The sequence below is a fragment of the Bombyx mandarina genome, chromosome 28, assembly GCF_030267445.1.
Source record: "Bombyx mandarina strain Sakado chromosome 28, ASM3026744v2".
Lineage (NCBI taxonomy): Eukaryota > Metazoa > Arthropoda > Insecta > Lepidoptera > Bombycidae > Bombyx > Bombyx mandarina.
The window spans coordinates 3319119-3343347 of NC_143233.1; the positions used below are offsets into that span (position 1 = coordinate 3319119).

Below are 24229 nucleotides of genomic sequence, written 5' to 3' on the forward strand. Positions count from 1 at the left end.
TTTCTGATATAATCTGTGCCCCATATTCCGAAGTCGCAATTTTGAGACGAGATCGCAAGACGCACCATCGTCGTGACGTCATAAGTAGGTAGGACAAAATTGAACTTTTTTTTGGTTAGACATTAATAGGTTTGATAGCTGCTTCTTTGTTTGGACATTGTCAATGACATAGACATTTTATTGGTGGTTGGATTTCTTGTGAGTCTGCACGGGCAGGTATCACCACCCTGCTTATTTCTGCCGTGAAGCAGTAATGCGTTTCGGTTTGAAGGTTGGGGCAGCCGTTGTAACTATACTGAGACCTGAGAACTCATATCTCAGGGTGGGTTGCAGATTTAGGTAGATGTCTATGGGCTCCGGCAACCACTTAACACTATGGGTGGGCTGTGAGCTCGTCCACCCATCTAAGCCATAAAAAAAAACATAGGCCTGTAATCTTACCGTCAGTACTATTCAGATGGGCGACCAAGGACTTGTCTTTCATTGAGAGCACGGCCAGACCGGTGTCATTGCCGGTGGTGCGATGTATGAATGACTTTATCGTGTAGTCCGGATACGTGAGGTCCCAAGTGCCGTTCACTCTGTAGAAGTACGTCTCGTTGGTACGCTGCAATAAAGTTAAATATCGTTTATCTTAGGGTTGTGACTTCGAAGGGAAAAAATCGATTATTAAACAATCGATTTTTCGATGTTTAAAATAAATAGATTTGTAAAAAATTGATTAACAAACAAAAATCGACATTTCTAACTAACTTTTTCTACTAATTTTAGTATTATTACACATTTTATCAAAATGTTAAGAACGACATGACTACCTATTAGTCTCATAACTAAAAAAACAGAAAACTTCCTTGAAGTTTAAGGAACACCTAAAAAAAGAATAACTAATATAAGCAATTTATTACAAATCGATTTTTAATATTTAGAGGATAGATTATGAAAATCGATTATAACAAAAAATAAACGATTAATATAAAAATCCATTATTTTTCAGCACCTACGTTAGTCTTTATAACAACTTCGCAGTCTAAATGAGAATTAAATCAGATACTTTAGTTGGACTGTTATTCATTGTTCAGTTTGGAATCAATCAAACTAAAATAGTTTTCTCAATAACAAGACATAATTTCCTAATAATATCCTAATATTCTATATACGATATATGTGTTATGTGAACCTACCTTTATGTAGACAAATAGAGCTAGTTGAATTAATTATAATTTATCGCTGTGATTTGAATATTTGTTTATGATTTGAGACTCGAATAAGAGCTGCCCGCCCCTTTTTAATGCGTTAAAGGGTATACGACTCAGATAGCACCTCATTGATGCTCATAGACATCAGCAACGCCTGAGCCGCGGCCGAGCGCCTCCAATCTCCAGAAATACTTTACGAACCTCCCAATTGACGAAGCTCTTCGTGGTGTCCACCACGAGCTTGCTCTGCCTTATCTTCTCGTAATACAGCGACTTCTGGAACCTGTAGTAGTTGTAGAAGTAATACCACTTGCTGTGTATGTTCACGTCGGACTTCATGTCCAGGTCTAGGTACGTGGAGGGGTGCGTGCAGGTCAGCGCGAATGAGTAATCGCGTATCGGACCATTCGAGTTATCGGTTAGAATCGATTTTAATTTTAGATATTCGCTCTCTATGTCCGAGTATTGCAGCTCTAGCGACACGTTCGACATCACCGCCGGCGTGCTCGAGTACTGAGCTTTCAAGTTCACGTCCTGTGGAAGAAAAAAGCTCATTTATACTATTTGTTTGTAATCGGTGTGATAGAGCCAATAAACGTTATGAAATAACGTAGGTCTGTTTCGTGACTGGAATAGATGGTACTGCTAGAATATAAAATACCATCCTTTTTTTTGTTTTTGTAAACTTAAATTGATAAATTTTAATTTTTTTTGTTCACTTTCTACTTATATGTGATTTTGATGGTGGAAACTTTTTTGATTTTTGGAAGTGAAACTTCTAATGCGACTTCCAACAAGGTTGCGTTAAACGTTTAACGCTACCATACTAGAAAGAGACAGAGCGAGAGTGAATGCGTCGCACTCGAACGCACGCGCGTAGTCTACCTGCTACAGGCCAGCGCGAGCGTTAGCAACGAGTAGCTCCAATATCTAAATGAAGTGTTTTAAAAAATATGTTTATTTGTTTTTCTATCTATAATTTAAAATATATACAATATGAATGTCATCTCTACTACAAGAGCAATCTGATTTAAGAATGAAAAATTAAGAAAACCACAATACTACACATCGAAAAAGAAGTTTCACTTCATTCACCTGCACCAAGTTGCACGCGCACCGTTTTTTTTAAATTCATTATATGTTTGGTTTTCCAAATAAATAATAAATAAATGAAAGAGAAGAGCTTACCTTCCTGAACGAAGGATGCGACAGTATCAAATCGATGTTATGCATGTTCCCCTCTTTTATGGGGGGGTTCTCCCACCTGCCTCTCAATTCGGCTGTTTTGTTCTCGGCTTTCACGTCCCAGTTCAGTTGTGCTTTACCATCGAGCAGGGTGTCTTGTAAGTTGTATACCGCCACCAGATTGAAGGTCCGCAATGGATAGTAAACATTCATCACGAGTTGTTGCGATTCGGTGTCCGCCTAAAAAATCAAACAAAATTTGTAATTGAAATATTGTTGAAGTAAAAACTTATTTAGCCTTATAATGATGAAACGAAAAAGCGACAGTAAAAAGAGACAGACATAAGATTTAACGTGGGAGAAAATGAGATAGGAAGCATTGTACAGTGTTTCTTATATTCGTGGCTCTCTTTGTGTTCTGCTTCGTACCTAAGATTCGTACTTAATACATTCTGAATAAATCTATTTAATATATACGAATAAAATGTAAAATAATTAACAAACTTTGTATCACTATGATCATTACTAAAAGCTACAATTGAGTCGTCTATTATCAAAGGTGGCAATCTGTGCATTTGGACAAAAAAATGTTATTGATATATCAATACAGATTGATTTGAATATAATCGTCTCCTTCAAAGAATACGGTTCAAAACCTGCATTAAATGAAGGTTAATACTTAACCTGTTATTTATCTAAGATGTCGTTCAGAAGAGTTTTGTGACTGCCAATGGAATACAAAGTCAATAATTCGTTTTTCTGATTTACCAATAATTGTCCAAAAGTCACATTGCCGGCTTTGATAATAGTCGACTCAATTATCCTTTTCACGAAATTTTACATTCGTCTCATTATCTTGAAGCCAAAATTTTTGAAGGTTTCACTTCTACCACGTGTGAATTGCACACATGTTTTTTTTTGTGGCCTCTTCTCTTTGGTGTTTCGATGAGGTAATAATATTAATGGTTGTTGTTGGAGCAAATAAATTTCACTACGAATTGCTGCGCTTTGTTGAAATTCACTTGCGCTTTTATATTATGTATGTTTAACATTTTTTTATTATTAAAGTGCCCAAAGTGGGCGTGGCTTGTCCAAGCCAGAGTACCCGTTTTCGGCCGTATTTTCATCCCTCTGGGAAAATTGTAAATATTGAGCTTACAGTTTCGGGAATAAAGACTTTTTTAGGAAATTTCCTCCTCTTTTTGAATTTTTTTTCAAATTTGAAAAATCTTTATTACTTTTTGAGATATTGGCAATTGGCAATTGAAAAAAGTTGGTCCAATTGGCTTGTTGACTAGTCTACTAAAGGATAAGACGTCTGGTGCATTCGTGTGGAACAACGCAACTGCGCCGGAGTTCGAATCCCGCAGACAGATACCGATTTTTGTAATGAAATACGTACTTAACGAATGTTTACAAATGCCTTCCATGGTGAAGCAGTTATGCTATTGATAAATAAAAAGGCTGGTGGTATCCACCCTTGTGGGGTCTAAGATGCCCTACCACCAGTCATTACACAAATATATTTATTGCAGTTTTAATTTTTACAGCTATTACCTGTATGCAGGGTTCGAACGCCGGTATCGTCGCATCGTACGATAAGATTTCACCGGGCATCTTATCCTTTAGGCTAGGACGACTCTAATACTATTTACTTCTATGTCATGAGTTCATTACACGTGACAAACTTTCGCCATAGGTAGGTAGTAGGTAGGACCTCTTGTGAGTCCGCACGGGTAGGTGCTACCTATTTCTGCCGTGAAGCAGTAATGCGTTTCGGTTTGAAGGGCGGAGCAGCTGTTGTCAAGGTGGGTGGCGTATTTACGTCGTAGATGTCTATCGGCTCATATAACCACTTAACACCAGGTTGGCTGTGAGCTCCTCCACCCATCTAAAGCAATAAAAAAAAATAAAAAAAGATTCTGATATAACAATATCTAGTGTAAAGGTTCGTTCCATTTCGGCTAACCTTAACTACTCATTAATCTATCGCTAAATAAGAAAATAATCTATTTGACAAAACCACTAGCGCCATCTATCGGAGTTTGAAAGTACTATGAAATTTTTACCCATGAAGTACCGTTGACAGCTGAAACTTCTATAGGCATTATTATACGGACTAGTTAGTGGTCCCCCAGTAGTCGAAATTCGACTATAATTAATTGAAATTGTAAATTTGTACATTATTATGATTCAATGTACAAAGAATATTATACTTCTATAATCACAAATTTCGCCAAGACTACATTATAGAAAAATATTCATAAAGTTAAACAATATTTAATCTATTCTCAATTTGACTACAGACGTCAAGAACAAAAGTTTGGCAATAAATAAATAGTATTCATGCTGGTGTGTGTCAAAAACATGGTATGTAGTGTATGTAATGTTTTTTTATTGATTTAATGTATTTTTTAGGCATAATTTTAAAAAAATATTAACATTCTGCACTCCTTCTCTAAATTCTCTATAAGTGTGGAAAAGTTCATACTCCTCCGTCCGCGCAATTTTCGTAAAAAGGGATACAAAGTTTTTCCTTCACGTATTATTATACGGATAAATGAAAACGTCACGTACCGTCGTCATATTAGTGACGTGGATGTCATAGTTGATCCAGTAGTCTTCGATCCATTTAATCTTGCTGCCCTGCTTGAGCTCCTTGTCGAAGGCCTCGTAGTGGTTGTCGAAGGTCCAGGTGCGGGCGCCGTGGACAGCGGTGAGCCTCAGGTCCTTGCCAGTGTCGTACGTGAGCACGTCCAGCTTCCCGGTCACGTTGAACTTGGTCGCGTTGTGCAGGTGGAACACGGTCGCTTGCTTCACGTCCTGCGGGTTAAGTTGAGTTATGGTAGCTTCGGCAGTTAAGTTTAGGAGAGAGATTCGGCTGTGCTTTTTTATTTTATTTATTTTTTATTGCTAAGATAGGTGGACGAGCTCACGGTCCATCTGATGTTAAGGAGTTACTGGAATACATCGTAGCTCGGGTGATAGGGCCTCTTGTGAGTCCACGCGGGTAGGTACCACCACGCACCACGGGTGGGTGGCGCATTTACGTTGTAGATGTCTATGGGTTCCAGTAACCACTTAACACCAGGTGGGCTGTGAGCCTGTGAACCTACCAGTCAATTTCTTCAAGGTTGTTCGTTCGGTCTTTCTTTGCAGGCGTCCCAAATACTCTAGGATTCGTTTGAGACATATATATATATTATTTATTTATTTTTTTGCCTTTAAACTAAATACAATACCAAGAAGCACGAGTTTAACAGCTTTGTAATAATTATAAATAGCTTACAACTTTCCCGGTTTCGTCGTATTCGTGTATGTACTTAACGCCGACCGGCGTGTGTACGTTTTCGACCTCTATGTCCGTTGTGGCAAGGTCCAAATTCCTTTCGCTTTTACTGAGGATTTGTTTGAAGGAGCCCTTCACGAACCGATCCCCGTCCAGATCGACGGTCGCGTTACCGTTACTAGACTTGTCTCCTGTAAATATTCATTAATGTACTAAGAACCTGGCAATAATGTGATTTGATTTTTTTAAAGGATTTTATGACCTGGTAACTAAGACCTTTAAGTCATGTCTTATCTTAATCTTAATCTATATTCTTATTTTTATGAAAAATTATAATATGAAGTGAAATAAAATGAAATGAAGATGATTAATTTGAGACATTAATCAACTGGGATGAAATGAAATGATATGGGATGAAATATAATTTCAGTAAAATGATCGTCATTTATTGAGATTTTTTCAGTGGACTTTTTGGAGGATCCCGGCAAGTTACGTCCAGCGGCTTTGTTTCATTTTCCCTAATTTGTGCACTTTCACAGATATTAAACAGTTAATAAACCACCGTTATTACAAATAACACAAGAAACACTAAATAGACAAAATAAAACAAATCACAAAACTTCACTCCTCGCGTTCCCGCCAAAAAGTCAATTCGATTTGAAATATTTTATTAAGTACAGATTAACTCCGCGTCATTGTACAGACTAGTCTGTTATAATATATGTCGAACCTGAACACACAATTAATGTAATACTATCAAATGTAACTATCATCTAACATTCTATTGGTGTACTAAGCCAAGAAAATGATAAGACACTGCCTTAAAAGTAGAGACTTAAAAACGCACAGTTATGTAAGAAAAGAACAAAAAGAACTAATTTTCGTAAAAAAATAATTCTTATGATTTAGGGTACGAGAACTGTAAACAATACAATGCAATAGTATAAGATCTGTAATCTATAAGGAGACACGAAATGGATACATTTATCATTGACTTTGAGGCGTTTCAAGTCCGTACGTACCTTGCAGATAATAATACTCGGTGTTGACCAAGTGCTGGGTGCTGAGCGGAACAGACAGAGCTATTTGTCCGGTCTGCTTGAACCCGCCCGCGTCCTTGGAGTACTGGTGGGTCGTGTTCACGGACGCTGTCTTGTTCGGCCAATACAAGTTCACTTTGTTGTCCGAATGTTCCTCTATATTGTTGATCTGTGAACGAAATTGTTGCAATTGATGTTGCGAGGTTAGAAGATTGGGGCGTGTTGTTGTTCTTCCGTGAAGCAGTAATGCGTTTGGAGGATGTAAAGTTAAAACGGAGACTTAGAACCCATATCTCAAGGTTGTAAGTTCGTGTACCCATTTTAGCAATAATAAAAGGGTATTAATGGAACGCTACTGTAGTCTCAGCGTGGGGGATCCAATGTCGTTCTATCCTTCGACAAAGACCGTGTGCTTCTAAGGTCTCAAGTATAGTTACAACGGCTGCCCCGCCCTTCAAACCGAAACGCAGTACTGCTTCACGGCAGAAATAGGCAGAGTGGTGGTACCTACCCGCGCGGACTCACAAGAGGTCCTACCACCAGTAATTACGCAAATTATAATTTTGCGGGTTTCATTTTTATTACACGATGTTATTCCTTCACCGTGGAAGTCAATCGTGAACATTTGTTGAGTACGTATTTCATTAGATAAATTGGTACCCGCCAGAGATTCGAACACACATCGCTCAACACGAATGCACCGGACGTCTTATCCGTTAGGCCACGACGACTTAAAAAAAAGCCTTACGTCAAATATAGATTTGAGCCATTTCAGTTTCTGGAAGGGCGTCGTGAAGTTGAAGTAACCGTCCGTGTGTTTCACGCCGCCATAACGCACGTCCACCTCGCCGATCTGGGATGCACCAGGTTTGTGCATGTGGCCTCTGAAAATAAAAATAAAAAAACGGTGCGCGAACGTGAAAGAAGTGAAACTTCTTTTGAGGTAGTATTGTAGTTTTCTTTATTTTCCATCCTTAAATTAAATTTCTCTTGTAACAGGGAATGCTGTATATAAGAGAAGCTTTTTTTTCTTCTTTTTATTGCCTTGTAGTCAGATGGCCCACCTAATGGTGAGTGGTTACCGTCGCCCATGGACTTCAGCAATGCCAGGGGCAGAGCCAAGCCGCTGCCTACCGCTTAATACTCTCCACAAGCCTCGTTTGAAGAAGAATATGTAATTGTGCTCGGGAAGAACCGTGGAGGGGAGCTTATTCCAAAGCCGGATGGTACGTGGCAAAAAAGACCTCTGGAAACGCACTGTGGATGACCGCAGTGGCTAAAGGTAGCCAAGGTAGCCAAACTCTCTCCAGGCTCGAGCGGTTCGCGAGACGCGCTGTCTATTTTCTCGCTATCGTTCTTACTAAATTGTATCTTTTCTCCTTAACCGTAACGAATCTGTCGCGAGTTAAATTTTACTCTCAACGCGCCCACAGAAGTTTCACTTCACAAATAATTTTAAATCAACATATTCGCTTAATGCTCCAATATCAAATGTGTGCTTACGTAAAACGAGACTAAAATGTATTATTGTCAGTGATTCCGCAAAACGATTTAGCTTATTTTCTATCTAGCTCTATCTCTTTCCGACAATACGAATGTTAGTATACAATTTATATTGCGTATAAAGTTCAGAATTTAGTAAAACTCACTTGACAATCTCCAATTTGTGCACCAAATCCCTCTGATAGGATCCCTTGACCTTGAACGTAGAGTCGTTCTCGTAGAGCGGCGTCACTAGAGTGTAGTCTATGAAGTGGGAACCGTTAATGTCCCACTTGTGGTCTATGTAGTTTTCTATGTTCTTGTACTCGGCGCCCGACGTCCAAGTCACAGTCGAATTCGATTCGAAGCTTTCCGGTAGTTGTATGAGCTGGAATCGCGTATTATAAAAATACCCTCACATTCGTTTATTTGAATTTAACATACATTGCGTGTTGATAAAAATAATGCTTTTGTTCGTTGTACGAGCTAACGATACAGTGCTGGGTCGTTATCGCGGCCTATCTCAGTACGCTGATCTTAAGACTCAATTATCGCAGCACATAAAGATCCCACCACTATCCATCTGGAGACGTGGGATGGAAGTCCCTCTGTCGACCTTCAAACTAGAAGAAGTTTACTCGTTCAAACCCACAAAACAGCTATAGCACAACCAAATGCCGATCTTAGTACGCCATTAAGCAGGGCGAATGCAGGCAACATTGGTGGAAGTTGGTGCAAAAACTGTACCAAGGTGGTCACGACTCTCAGTAATGAGGAAACGACAAAGAAGAAGAAGTACGCTAGTCTTAACAATCAAAGAATGTAGTGTCCATTCTAAAATAAACTTCAGCTTTCTGTTGAGTTGACTTCACTGAGACTTAGAACTCGTATCTCAAAATGGGGGACTGTATTTGTTTTGTTGATGTCCATAGGCTCCTATAACCATTCAACACCAGGTAGACCGTGCTTGTCCGCCTATGTATATAAGCAATATAAAAAGCTGCATTCGTTCATACAACATTTCGGATCTTCTCTGTCCACTAACGGTGCTTTTAGGTATTTCAAGCACCGGTCACCGTCTTCGCCGAACCCGTCGCTTGCGACGAAGGGCTCAGCGAGTCAATTAACCCACAGACAGAGACAGAGACCCCACAGACAGAGTTTCTCGCCAGAATTTTTAATGGTCGTAAGACCTCTTGTGAGTCCGTACGGGTAGGTACCACTGCCTTGCCTATTTCTGCCGTGAAACAGTAATGCGTTTTGGTTTGAAGAGTGGGGCAGCCGTTGTAACTATACACTGAGACCATAGAACTCATATAGAAGCTTTTCTAGGGCGAATGTTAGAAACGTCCTCAAGTTAGAGCCCCGTGAGCTCATCTACTCGCCCGGTGAATCTAGCATGACCCTTCGAGGTCACTAGAATAGGTAGAAAGAGAAGCATTCGTTCAATACTGTTAAGACAACGGTAGAGCTGGCAACTCACGTTTCCTTTTATGGCGGTCAGGATCTTGGTGACGTCAGTCTTGTACTTGGCGTCTATAGTCTTGATCGGGCTCTGGTCGCCGCCCAGGTCGCCGTCGACACACAGCGTGTGCACATCCACGTTCGGCTTCGGAAGTATGACGTTCAGCACCACGCTGATGCGTTTGTTCATCACGAAGCCGACGGACGCGTTAGCGCCGATTCTGAAAACGTAACCGTCAAAGCGATCTGTAACCTAATGAATACCAGGTAAGGTCCGTTTTTCTCTGACGATCCTTAAGATTATTTTTTTTCTCCTACCTAAACTGATAGCCTTGAGAGGCTATATCAGCGTCGTCTTAACTAGTAGGTGAGCTCACAGGGCTCAAACCTGATGATGTTGCTAACACGAACCCTAGCAAGAGCCGTGCTTCGCAGAATCTACCACCGGATCGGAAACGCGACCCACTGAGAAGACCCGGCGAGAAACTCAGTGGACTGTGTCTGAAGGGTAATTTACTCGTCGAGCCCTTCGTCGCAAGGGACGGGTTCGACAAGAACGATGACCGGTGCTTGAGGTACCTAAAAGCACCGATCCTTAAGTCGGTAGATCCGGAATTTTAACAGTATATATAATATAAATATAAATATAATATAAATATAAATATTTACTAACAATCACGCCACGTTAACTGGTCCCGTGCTAAGTTCGTAAAGAACTTATGTTACAAGTACAGTATATCTAAGGATTCTTTATCGAACATAATACTGCCCTATATTAAAGGTAAATAAGGTCAATTTTACTCTAACAACTATTTAGCGTTTGTTCGACTTTTGACATAAACCATACGACGCTACATGAACACAATTACTTTTTTAGTTTACTAGTGGTAGGACCTCTTGTGAGTCCGCACGGGTGGGTACCACCACCCTGCCTATTTTTGCCGTGAAGCAGTAATGCGTTTCGATCTGAAGTGTGCGGCAGCCGTTGTACTATATTGAGATCTTAGAGCTGATATCTCAAGGTGGATGGCATTTAAATTATAAAGGTCTATGGGATCCAGTAACCGTTTAACTCTAGGTGGGCCGTGAGCTCGTCCACCCATCTAAGTAATAAAAAAATATATGATAATATGGGCGACACTATTTCTTCTGCTGCTCTTAAGTAGTTAGGTCTCCTTCGGAGGCGCTCGGGCAGTTGTTACCAAGTCCCACCCCTCCTGGCTGAGCCTTTGCTCGCCCACCTGTCCTGGTGAAACTAGAACGGCTTCGAAGCCACCAGTAATCCTTCCTTCATAAAAGGCCCTCTTCTTTCAACCGTGTGATGTCATTTAGAGAACAACAAATGACCGATTAACAACAATTAGACAAATATGACATCATGATATTCTAAGGCAATAAATACCGCAGAGCTAAGAGTACTGGGTGCTTGTTTTATTTAATTTGCTGAGATGGTGTACGAGCTCACAGCCCATCTAGTATTAAGTGGTTACCGGAACCCATAGACATGTACAACGTAAATGCCGCCACCCACCTTGAGATATGAGTTCTAAGGACTCAGTATAGATCAGACTTACTGCCATATGTGATCCAGGTCCATTCTGAAGCCAGCGTCGGTTCTGGGCAGGTGATCGGCACCGGTCCGGTTGCCGTAGTAGATATCCAGGTCAACGCTCTTCTGTATATCCTGTACGTTCTGATGTCCTAGCCCCTGGGAAAAGTGCATACGTTTGTAACATTCTCTACTTTCTGTTCACAGATATTATTTCTGGATTGGTTTCGAACGTTTACTGGCGGTAGGACGTCTTGTGAGTCCGCACGGGTAGGTATCACCGCGCTGCCTATTTCTGCCGTGAAGCAGTAATGCGTTTCGGTTTTAAGGGTAGAGCAGCCGTTTTACTGTTAAAACTGAGACCTTACAAGTCATGTCTCGAGGTGGACGGCGGCATTTACTTTATAGTTGTCTATGGGTTCAATAAACACTTAACAGCAGGTGGGCCGTGGCTCGTCCACCCATTTAAGCAATAAAAAAATCATACTGGATAGATTTGCACTCGGCCGGTTTAAGGGTTAGCCTTTCCATAAATATTCGAATTTAAAATATTATAGTCCAAGAGGTCGAAGACGCGAGCGACGAAATTCATTTGAGGAAATCGTTATAAAAAGCCTAATGTTTGTAATTCTATCTGGCCCAAGGAAATTAAAGTATTCGTATAACCACTTTTCTGATTATTACTACTGCGAGGAAGCTGTGCCTTTCAGTTTGAAGACTACAGCTGTAGCGTAATTTTATCATTGAGACAGTATCATTGAGACTTCAACCTCATGTCAGAAGGCCGCGGCGATCACGTGCCATTAGTTTAGTTTACTCAGTTGAGTCAGTATTAGTTAGTTTACTCAAATTTGTATGGAGTTGGAATGTTTGCCTACATTTGCCGCTAGGGGCACTGTTCCAATTCCATACAAATTTGAGTTAACTTTTACGCTATAGAGAAGATTAAGAAAATCGCGTCACGCACAAAGGTAGGCCTTCAACAAAAATGCAGCTATATTCGTGAAAGAGCAAATTCACTATAGAAGTTTGTTGGTTAAATATAAAAGTTCTTTTACGGTACCTTGATAAACAAATCGTTTAGTAGGAAGCTCCATTTCAAGTCTCCCGCGCCCTTCATGTCGGGGAAGTCGAACTTACAAATCAAGTATCCAGTTTTAGGGCCAAAACTGTTGAAAACGTGATGGTCTTAATTAGCAGAGAAATATCCATAGTATTATTTTTAATGTGAAAGTAAATTTGTTTGTTTTTTGTCGCTCTTTCACGTAGAAACAAAGCAACGGGTTGACATGATATTTTTAAGTTGATGGTGTTCAGGGTTCCCAGATTAGTATCTGGGTTCCCAAATTAGTTTGGTGTAGTCACCAAACTCGGTAAGAACGGGCCTCTCAGCAGACTAGTTGGGGAATTAATCAAATTGCCTCGCAAGTATTCTCTGGACTTTTTTGCCGGCACTGTTGACAGTTTTAGACGAGAAGTCTACAAACTTGTTCAATGAGCTTTTTCAATTAAGTAATAGCGTATATGGTAGTAAATGTGTAATAATGTAAGGTTTTCATGTAATGTTATATATAGTTTTTTTTTATACAACGAGCCGGTTTTTCTATCAATGCATGCAGTCGGTACCAGTAATTGTGTTAGAATTTAGTGTGAAATCAATGTATATGATACCTGTAATGTTTTTTGCTAATTTATAACATGTTGGTACCCAATAAATAAAATAAATTACACTTATTTTTTCTCTACCTATTTTTTGGTAGGCTAAGGGTCTACACCTACGCTGTGTCTGGTAGATGAGCTCACGGGGCTCAACTTGAAATAATTGTTAAGATTAGCCCTAGCAAGAGCAGTGCTTCGCAGATTCTACCACCGGATCGGAATTGCGATCCACTGAGGAGATCCGGCGAGAAACTCAGTGGGCTGTGTCTGTGGGTTAGTTCGCTTTTTGAATCGACGAATTCGACGAGGACGATGACTGGTAACATTGTCAGGAGAGTGACACAGGCATTTAAAACAGAAAAAAAACATCTAAATGTCGCGGAAAATTACACTAATACTTATACTAAATATTGATGTTTAGCTCTGGCGTCAATCACAATCAGCACAAATTTTTTTTACCATTAAAACAAGTTTTACGATATTCCCTCGAGTTTTTTTAATTTATCTTTACATTATTACCGACGTTTGGAATACTTTACAGTTTTCGTGGTAACATAGACGACTAGGGTGTTGGTTATTCATCGACATTAGAATACCGTGAACAATATCACTAAATCATAATCTATCTATATATATAAAAATTAATTGCTGTTCGTTAGTCTCGCTGAAACTCGAGAACGGATGGACCGATTTGGCTAATTTTGGTCTTGAATTATTTGTGGAAGTCCAGAGAAGGTTTAAAAGGTAGATAAATATGAAAATGCTCGGAATTAAATAAAAATTACAATTTTGTTTTCCCTTTGATGTGTCGGACGAATTCCTTTTGTTTGTTTTAAGTTTATTTTATACAAAAAATTTAGGTCTTTTATTTATCGATTGAGGCATTACGAAGTCGGCCGGGTCAGTAGTATCAATATCCAAGTGACAATTAAAAATCGTAAAAGTTATTTTAATTATGTTTAAGGCGACGTAAAAACTACAATAATGAATGATACTTACACGAAATCCGTGTCTGCCTTCAGAAAACTGAGTTTCTCGAGGGGCGTAGCCGCCTGCACGCTTACCACCTTCCGCAATCCAGGGTAGTGATCCACCCGGGACTTGAAGTATATCTCTTTGTTCTTATTTTTTGGGAGGCTGACCTGTGACAAGTATAAGTTAACTACGAGCGTGTTCCAACCATCATCAATCAGCCTACACTTGGAAATAGGCCCAACGCCATACGATCCTAATATTATTGGTGATGGGTCCCACGATCTATTGGGGTCTTACCTTCGTGGAATTTTTTTCCTAACTATGCTCATAGCCTTGAGAGGCTATGTCAGCGTAACCTAACAAGTAGGTGAGCTCACGGGGCTCAAGACTGACGACGCTGCTAACACTAACCCTGGCAAGAGCAGAGACCCATTGAGAACATCCGACGAGAAACTCAGTGAGCTGTGTCTGTGGGTTAATTTACTCGCCAAGCCTTTCGTCGCAAAATAATTTTAATACAGATTTTCTATACTAATTTAGTGCGATTACCCCCCTTAATATTATCAAATTGCCCCTTATGGGGCGTGGGGCCCACGTTAGGAAACACCGGTCTAGTGCCTTGTGTCGTTTTCTCCTTTTTGGTAATATTATAAAATTGTACACATCCAAAACATTATAAGCATTTATGTGTTTGACTAATTCGTTCCGAGGAAAGTTACCCGCTAATACGAGAAGTACAACACAAATCAGAAACGCAACAAGTTTTATTTAAATTTGAACCTTAAGCGTGCTTACCTTAAAGTTGATATCGCTGTAAGCGTCCACTATTTCAGCTCTGGCGAACACCGTGCAGACTACAGGACCGTTGATATGCGCCGTTATAGTCCGAGCCGTGTTTGTGGATTCCAATTTGATACGGGCATTGATCTTGTCGCCTTGTCCTTTCGGCACGAGTGACAAAGATAGCTAAAAATTAAAAAAGAGTGAGTCGGGAAAATTAGCTTTGTTGCTTGGATGTTAGGGGTTAGTTTGTTTCGTTAAGAAAAAGCGATTATAAACTGAACTCTTGTATCTATTCAACACGTACGAGATCCAAGTGTACCGTTTCGCAAAGATTTTTTTTTAATTCTTTTTTTAATTGTTTTGTTTATATTTTACAGCTTTCATGGTAGACATAGACGACTGACCACAAAAACTTTGAAACGTCGGATATAACTAGTCAGGTCATAAGTATTGTCACACAGTAAAAACTTTTCTTTTAGAATGCTGGCCACAAAAAAGTTTATTGAATTCGAATTTCGAATTGTTCATGAAAATAAAAATGTATACTTTTAGAATTTTACTCATTTTTAAATATGGAGTGGGCGCTTAAAGAAGACCGTGTTGCAGTTATTGCGTTGCATCGTTGCGGTTACGCGCCAATTCAAATTTTTAACATACTGAAAAATTTTAATATAACCAAAAGATTCGTTTATCGTACCATCAAACGATACAATGAAGACTCTAGTGTAGATGACAGGTCAAGAAGTGATCGCGCTCGGTCTGTTAGGACTCCAGCAGTGATAAAAGCTGTGAAGGCGCGAATTCAAGGAAATCCCAAACGTAAGCAGAAACTGTTGGCCCTTCAGATGGGGTTAAGCAGAACCACGGTGAAAAGGGTGTTAAATGAAGACTTAGGGCTTCGGGCATATCGAGGAAAAACAGGACATCGTTTGAATGATCGTCTAATGGACCTGAGACTGAAGAGATGCCGCACTTTGTTGATGCGGTACGCGGGAAAAAAATATCGGGAAATTCTTTTTTCGTATGAAAAAATTTTTACCGTAGAAGAGAGCTACAACAAACAAAATGATAAGGTGTACGCACACAGTAGTGAAGAAGCGAGCAACCGTATTCCGCGTGTCCAACGAGGTCATTTTCCATCCTCGCTCATGGTATGGTTGGGAGTTTCTTATTGGGGCTTAACAGAGGTACATTTTTGTGAGAAAGGTGTAAAAACGAATGCAGTTGTGTATCAAAATACAGTCCTGACGAACCTTGTGGAACCTGTTTCTCATACCATGTTCAATAAAAGGCACTGGGTATTCCAACAAGATTCGGCGCCAGCTCATAGAGCGAAGAGCACACAAGACTGGCTGGCGGCGCGTGAAATCGACTTCATCCGGCACGAAGACTGGCCCTCCTCCAGTCCAGATTTGAATCCGTTAGATTACAAGATATGGCAACACTTGGAGGAAAAGGCGTGCTCAAAGCCTCATCCCAATTTGGAGTCACTCAAGACATCCTTGATTAAGGCAGCCGCCGATATTGACATGGACCTCGTTCGTGCTGCGATAGACGACTGGCCGCGCAGATTGAATGCCTGTATTCAAAATCACGGAGGTCATTTTGAATAAACTTTAGTGTCATAAGAATCTATGTATTGTTAAGTTCATTTTGGTATATGAATGGTTACATAATGAATAAACTTGTTTCAATTATTTTACATTAAACATGTGACAGAACTTATGAACTGACTAGGTAATAGGAAAAAAAAACTGCGAAATCAAACTCTTAAATTAGGTAATTTTTATTATAGGTATAACTGTGCGTCCGACACGCGGTAACTGAACAAAATACTACACTAGTATTTGTCAGACATGTATTTTTAATTAAAACGAAATATATTAACGTGTTCTCTGCTACATTCTTTATCTATTTTCTTTAAAAGTATTCTGTTTTTTTTATTGCTTAGGTGGGTGAACGAGCTCATAGCCCACCTGGTGTTAAGTGGTTACAGGAGCCCACAGACGCCTACAACGTAAATGCGACACCCACTTTGAGATATAAGTTCTAAGGTCTCAGTATAGCGACAACGGCTGCCCCGCCCTTCAAACCGAAACGCATTACTGCTAAACGGCAGAAATAGGCAGGGTGGTGGTACCTACCCGTGCGAACTCACAAGAGGTTCTACCACCAGTAAAAAGTGTGGGTAGTTTGTTATATCAAATCAAATCAAATCAAATAAGTTTTATTCAACATAAATGAAAGTTAACAATGCTATTGACAACAGTTGCATTTTACCGATGCCTCGTCTGTCATGACGAGATCCTTAACTTAGGGATGCTATTCATTCGTACTCACATCTAAAGGATTTCGACTCAGCACTTTCCCTGTGATGCTGTATTCCTTGGCGTCGGTCACAATTGAGCCAACTACGTCATCGTCCTGGAACTCTCCTATCACTTTCATGGCCCTGAAAAATTGTCATACGATATTACGTTTTATCATTTAAAACATAAGGTACATAACGTAAACTGGTAATAACGTTACGCAGTGGGGTTCGGGATAAATAAAAATTCTACCGAAGTATTAATTAGACCTGTTCTAACACTTAAAACACTTATCGAAAATTTTAAAATTCTGAATTCACTTCTTCCGCTTCGCTTCAGGTGATTCGTTCGCTGTTTCGCTTCGAGTAATTTCGATTACTAGCTGACTTCGTGCCATCTCTGCAACGCTTTTATAGTCGAGACGACATCCCTAGATTTATCGAGAACATTCTGGGCAAGTCGAGTAGCTTCAATGTGTGTTTCCGTTATCTGACAATAGATGGCGTTGTACTTGTCGATTTTTCTCGAAGTAACGAGTTTATTTGATATTCGTATCGGCGTAATAACAATAATATAAAACACCGAGTTTAAAAAAAACAGACTTCTAAAATATGAAATGAGAATAGGTATTAAATGTATAGTTTTTAATCACATAAATATGTATTATTCAGGATAACAAGTCAGATCTTGATTAACTTTAAAAGCACCAAGAATTCAGATTGACAGAATTTCAAACAAAAATAGAATCATCAACATCGGTTCACAATATTTTTTTTATAATAATAATTTATTTATTTCTCCCTTAAATACAAATGGAAATTAACCTTATAATTTACGTTTTAAGCCTTCGGAAGAGCTGAAATCTGTACTAGGTTCAAAGACCTGTATTACTGATCTCCAGGCTCCTTCCTTTTTAAGATAGATTAGGTTAGGTTAATAGAAGATAAGCGCTATGACATGTCCTTCTTTAAAAGAGGCTTGTGGAGAGTATTAAGTGGTAGGCAGCGGCTTGGCTCTGCCGCTGGCACTACTGAGGTCCATGGGCGACGGTAACCACTCACCATCACCTGGGCCGTATTCTCGTCTGATCACAAGGTCAATAAAAAGTCTAGACTAGACTAGATCAGACTAGATTATACTAGACTAGATTATACTAGACTAGATTAGACTAACTAGACTAGACTAGGCAACACAAAAATAAAAAGTTGTTGTGTATACCTGAAGCCTCTGTGAGGCGTGCTCATCGCCACGCTCAAGGACGTGGGGCGCTGGTCTCCCTTCAGCGAGTACGTGGCATTCTCGATGCTGAAGTCCACGGTCAGCGAGCGGCCGGTCTGCGCCTCGCCGTACAGGAAGCTCAGCTCGGACGGCGCCAGCACCGGGGGCAGCGCGAAACGGGACTTGAAGCGGACGTGACGTTGGGGGGGCGGACCCCATATCGCGTCTGCGAATAGCTGAGGGGCAATGCGTTTTGAGTCATCATCTGGTTACAACTGGTGGTAGGACCTCTTGTGAGTCCGCACGGGTAGGTACCACCAACCCGCCTATTTCCGCCGTGAAGCAGTAATGCGTTTCGGTTTGAAGGGTGGGGCAGCTGTTGTGACTATACTGAGATCTTAGAACTTATATCTCAAGGTGGGTGGCGCATTTACGTTGTAGATGTATATGGGCTTCAATAACCACTTAAGACCAGTTTAGAAGGGTAGACGAGCTCACAGCCCACCTGGTGTTATGTGGTTACCGGAGCCCATATACATCTACAACGTAAATGCGCCACCCATCTTGAGATACAAATTCTAAGATCTCAGTATAGTTACAGCGGCTGCCGCACCATTCAAACCGAAACGCATTACTGCTTCACGGCAGAAATAGGCAGCGCGGTGGTACCTACCCGTGCGGACTCACAAGAGGTCTTACCACCAGCCTGCCTATTGAGACAATTAAACGATATAAAACAGGACTCACGTAATTATTCTGATCGCCCTGCTGGATCTGTATCCCACCAGCGATCATGTTCTCGACGTCAGACAAATCCTTCTTGAATTCCATTTTGATGAAGTAGTCCTCTAAGTAGACGGATGTTAAATTCAAACTTCCCGAAGTCTCCACGAAGGGGTCGTCCAGCTGAAAGCGTATACAGAGCTATACGGTGATAGTCGAACCGGTTACCGGGCCGAGCACACGGTAACCGGACACAGTATTATCTATATATTAATACGTGAAGCAAAAACTTTGTATCACTTTTTACAAAACGGACGGAGCAGTATGAAATTTCCCACACTTATAGAGAATATTAGAGAAGGAGTCCAGAATGTTAATTTTTTTATATGTATAATGTGTAAAAATACATAAAATCAATTATAAAAAATATGACACACACTACCATGTGTTTGATATACACACGCACATATACTCTTTTGTTTATTGTTAAAGTTTGTGGTCAAATTGAGAATAGATTAATATTGTTTGTCTTTAATTAATATTATTTACCTATAGACGAAATTTGTTATTACTAGAGGTCCAGCAGTAGTCGAAATTCGACTATAGTTAATTGGAATTGTAAGTTTGTACACTATTATGATTGTATTTTATACTTCTATAATCACAAATTTCGCCAAGACTACACTATAAAAAATATTAACAAAGACAAACAATATTTAATCTATTCTCAATTTGACAATAGACGTCAATAACAAAAGTTTGACAATGAATAGTATACATGCGTGTGTGCGTCAAATACATGGTATGTAGTGTGTGTAATGTTTTCTTTATTGATCTAATGTAACTTTTATGCATTATTTTAAAAAAATATTAGCATTGTGCACTTCTTCTCTATATTCTCTTTAAGTGTGAAAAATTTCATACTCCTCCGTCCGTGCGATTTTCGTAAAAAGGGATACAAAGTTTTTGCTTCACGTATTAATATATAGATAGATGTCTATGATAGTCTTTCACAATAGACTCTTAATAATGTTATAACTTATAATTGAAATTAATTATAGTCGAATTTCCACTACTGAGCGACCACTAGTTTAAATAAATATTAATGCTAGAATTATCTAAGTTCTTCACAGAGCTCAGAGTTAATAAATTCCGATATGCAAATTTAAGCTCTAATGTTAATGCCTTAAAGTGGAAATTGGTTTGCACGGATGCAATGTGTTTAGGCAGCGGATGATACCTCAAGGTTCGCCGGCGCGTTGATGGTGAAGGAGGTGCAAATTTTAAATTTGCCCCAAATTTTAATGCGTTAATGCTCTAATTAATGCTATAACGTTCATGCGTTAAGGTGGAAATTGGTCTGCACAGATGCAATGTGTGCGGATGATACCTCAAGGTTCGCCAGCGCGTTGATGGTGAACGAGGGCATGGATATGTCCGCGGACATCTTCCACAGCGCGTCCTCGAGCCTGGCAGACACGCGGCTCTCGAGCGCCGGCAGCACGGCTAGCGGCGTCGCTATACCGACCGACGCCACGTACGAGCGGTACGTCGCGTCCTCGCCTTCCTCGAACTCGTAATATATCTTGTATGATATCTGAAACACGGATGGAAAAGGTTTACTGGTGGTAGGATCTCTTGTGAGTCCGCGCGGGTAGTAGTAGTAGTAGTAGTAGTTAGTAGTCGTCGTGACCTTAAGTGCATTCGTGTTGAGCGATGCACCGGTGTTCGAATCCCGCAGGCGGGTACCAATTTTTCAAATGAAATACGTACTCAACAAATGTTCACGATTGACCTACACGGTGAAGGAATAACATCGTGTAATAAAAAAAATTATAATTTGCGTAATTACTGGTAGTAGGACCTCTTGTGAGTCCCCTCGGGTAAGTACCACCACCCTGCCTATTTCTGCCGTGAAACATGCATTTCGGTTTGAAGGGCGGCGCAGCCGTTGTAACTATACTGAGACCTTAGAACTTATATCTCAAGGTGGGTGGCGCATTTACGTTCTAGATATCTATGGGCTTCAGTAACTACTTAGCACCAGGTGGGCTGTGAGCTCGTCCACCCAATCTAAGCGATAAAAGATAATAATAATATCACGTATGCGAGGCCGCGGGAAAGTTACGATGAATAGGCAATCAACATAGAGCTTGCTTTTATCCAAACATATGTATAACGTAAGTATTATTTTGTCTTTCAATTTATGATCGAGAAAACACCCTGATGTGTGATGTCACAAAAAAGTATATCAACAATTGAAGATTTCAAAACAAAAATAGTATGATTGTCTGCGAACAAAATAACACTAATAAATTGAAAGGAGACTGTTCTGTTTGGATTAGGCGTCCTCTTCGTGCATTATTAAATTGGTACGTTGCTTTGTAAAGAGGTTTCGATCTTAGTCGGTTGTCCGTGCTGCTGTCCCCGGGCCCTTACCTCGTGCCAGTATGTTCCGTTGTAGAGCAGGACCAGGCAAGTGACGTTGAACCTCTCGCCCAGGATGATGTCCACCGTGTACAGAGACTTCAGTTCTCTGACGGCCTCGAACGGAGTTATCAGGTTGAGCGTATTCCTCATTGTCGTGTACGTCTGCGAAGGATGTTTAATATTTAATTGTTTTTCGAAGTGAAACTTCTAATGCGACTTCCAACAAGGTTGCGTTAAACGTTTAACGCTACCATATTAGAAAGAGACAGATCGAGAGTGAATGCGTGCTACTCGAACGCACGCGCGTAGTCTACCTGTTACGGGCCAGCGCGAGCGTTAGCAACGAGTAGCTCCAATATTTTAAGGAAGTATTTAAAAAATATATATATATTTTTCTATCTAAAATATATATAATATAAATGTTGAAAATGTCGCATCTCTTATACACAGCATTCCCTATTACAAGAGCAATCTGATTTAAGGATGAAAAATGAAGAAAACCACAATACTACACATCGAAAAAGAAGTGTCACTTCATTCACGTGCATGAATTTTTTTTTGTTATTCTTGACAGGAGCAAATGGCTTAAAGGTCTCGTTAGCGGGCCGTTAAAAAAAACAAGAGCAAATCGGATTTCTTTTATCGATCTCTAATTATTCAAGAAACACTCGTACCTACTGTTTGTACGCAGTTAAATCTCGGGCTTCACGCTTGCCGTTTTAACTTTACTGACTTTAGTAAATATTCTTAAAAAAATTGATAGAATTTATCACGAAATATAAATGTCGATAGATAAAATAACACACAAGTCACGAACACTTTAAAAGTATTCGAAAATAGTTTTTAGCTAATGAATTCCTATTTATCGTTAATTCGATTTACTATTATTAACATTTTTTATTTTTATTTTGAATCTTAATGTTCTTGAAATAAATATCGTAATGGAACAACTGACCTCTAGTACGAATACGTCGGTTAAGACGATGGGCGGTTTATCCGGTAGATGAAGCGTGGCGTTTGCCTGGACGATCTCCTCCTCCTCCGGCCCCACAAACTGCGGACCAAACATAAGTGGTGATGAGTTGCTCGCTCCAGGCATTTCGATATTGCAATAATTATTACGGTAAAACACCTATTGTAAAAATGAATATTTAAAAAAAAAGTGTGTGTGTGTGTGTGCAAGTCACACACGGTAGAAGTGGAACTTATAAATAAGATATAGATATACTGACTATCGCACTACACAGGAACATACATATGGACAATGTTTAGTAGACGATAGTGGGGATGCTACGAAGAGTCGCACAAAGGGGAGACCGAGATGTGTTTGTGTCTCTATGGACTAATTTTTTCGTTTCATCGAGTTTGAAATCACAACGTGGTTACCGTCGCCCATGGACTTCAGCAATGCCAGTGGCAGAGCCAAGCCGCTGCCTACCGCTTAATACTCTCCACAAGCATCTTTTAAAGAAAGACATGTCATAGCGCTCGGGAAACACCGTGGAGGGGAGCTCATTCCATAGCCGGATGGTACGTGGCAAAAAAGATCTCTGGAAACGCATTGTCGATGAACGCAGCGGTTCCAGATGATATGGATGAACTGTGCTCCAATGGCGGGAGGTGCGATGACAAAAAGGAGATGAGGGGATCATCTCAAACAATTCCTCAGAGACATACGGTACAAAAAATATGTCTCTCCAGTTGAAAAAATATAACTATTATACCTTAGTGATGTGCGAGTGGAATGTTATCGTTGGATAGTACAGAGTGTCGACCACCACCCTAGCGGTCGTGTCGAAGTCTTCCAAGAACACGTCGGAGTTCATGTCGAATTTGTTTTGAATCTTGTCCTTTAGGACGTCCACTAAGCCCTTGCCGTTGTCCTTCAGCAGGATCGCTATGCCGAACTGAAAAGGAAACAGGAGAAGCTATTAATAAACAAAGGGTGCGTGTACTTATGTACGCGCGTAAGAAGTTATACTTTATTTTTATATTTTTTTTTTCTTTTTTATTTAAATTTTAATCAATTTGAAAAATAAATCGATTAAGCAACATCCTCAAACACGCATATTGGACATCCCTTTTCTTGACATCGTATAAATTCGGTAATTCTCGGTACGGTTCGGAAAGTTCGCCTACGGCTATATTCAGACTCGCCAAGTTACGTCGGTCGTATTGTAATGAGCGATTTAGTGGGCCACTTCGTTAATTTTCTATCACGGTGCGCGCGCATCGTAAAATTTCACTCTCATCAATTTTTCATAACGCGCCTAAAGAAGTATAACTTCAAAAAAATTCGATACTTTTGGTACCTTGTGTTTCGACAGACGAATCGATAGTTCTGTATCCAGTCCGTTGCCGTATATGTTCTTGAATACCAATCCGTTCTCTTCGAAACCCTCCAACGGTGTGTAAAGTTTGTACAGATATACAAAATCGACGATCGCCCTCCAGTGCCATATTGCCGTGAAACCAAAGTCCATCTTGTTCCATCCCACTCTGAAATCGACCTGTGTGAATAAAACCAATTATTGGTATCAAATGCACTGTTGACATAGCACTTTAGCCAAATACTGAAGCTGTATGTAAGTTTATAACTGAAAGTGTATAAGTGTAATTGTAATTTTAAGTGTAAGTGTAAGTGTGAGTGTGTGAGGGTGTGAGTGTGTTTGTGTTTGAGTGTGTGAGTGTGTGAGTGTGTTAGTGTGTGAGTGTGTTAGTGTGTGAGTGTGTTAGTGTGTGAGTGTGTTAGTGTGTGAGTGTGTTAGTGTGTGAGTGTGTTAGTGTGTGAGTGTGTTAGTGTGTGAGCGAGTGGGTGTCTGAGTGTGTGAGCGTGTGAGTGTGTTAATGTGTGAGCGTGTTAGTGTGTTAGTGTGTGAGTGTTAATGTGTGAGCGTGTGAGTGTGAGTGTGTGTGTGAGTGTGTGT

General features: G+C 40.1%; 1 protein-coding gene across 1 annotated transcript in view; it reads right to left on the bottom strand.

The window, feature by feature from the left end:
• The window catches only part of Apoltp (Apolipoprotein lipid transfer particle), an 85677-nt gene that overhangs the window by 16665 nt on the left and 44783 nt on the right, over positions 1-24229 (bottom strand). Inside the window, exons 34-54 of the mRNA XM_089738975.1 lie at positions 23615-23812; positions 23027-23209; positions 22258-22356; positions 21312-21464; positions 20263-20469; positions 18897-19055; positions 18150-18385; positions 16963-17074; positions 14635-14805; positions 13864-14006; positions 12269-12374; positions 11231-11364; positions 9676-9877; positions 8360-8580; positions 7459-7594; positions 6693-6879; positions 5671-5861; positions 4959-5204; positions 2385-2621; positions 1398-1730; positions 442-607 (exon numbers count right to left, since the gene is read on the bottom strand). Coding sequence (XP_089595101.1) covers positions 442-607; positions 1398-1730; positions 2385-2621; positions 4959-5204; positions 5671-5861; positions 6693-6879; positions 7459-7594; positions 8360-8580; positions 9676-9877; positions 11231-11364; positions 12269-12374; positions 13864-14006; positions 14635-14805; positions 16963-17074; positions 18150-18385; positions 18897-19055; positions 20263-20469; positions 21312-21464; positions 22258-22356; positions 23027-23209; positions 23615-23812 — 3820 coding nt within the window. The remainder of the gene's footprint in view (positions 1-441; positions 608-1397; positions 1731-2384; positions 2622-4958; positions 5205-5670; positions 5862-6692; positions 6880-7458; positions 7595-8359; positions 8581-9675; positions 9878-11230; positions 11365-12268; positions 12375-13863; positions 14007-14634; positions 14806-16962; positions 17075-18149; positions 18386-18896; positions 19056-20262; positions 20470-21311; positions 21465-22257; positions 22357-23026; positions 23210-23614; positions 23813-24229) is intronic.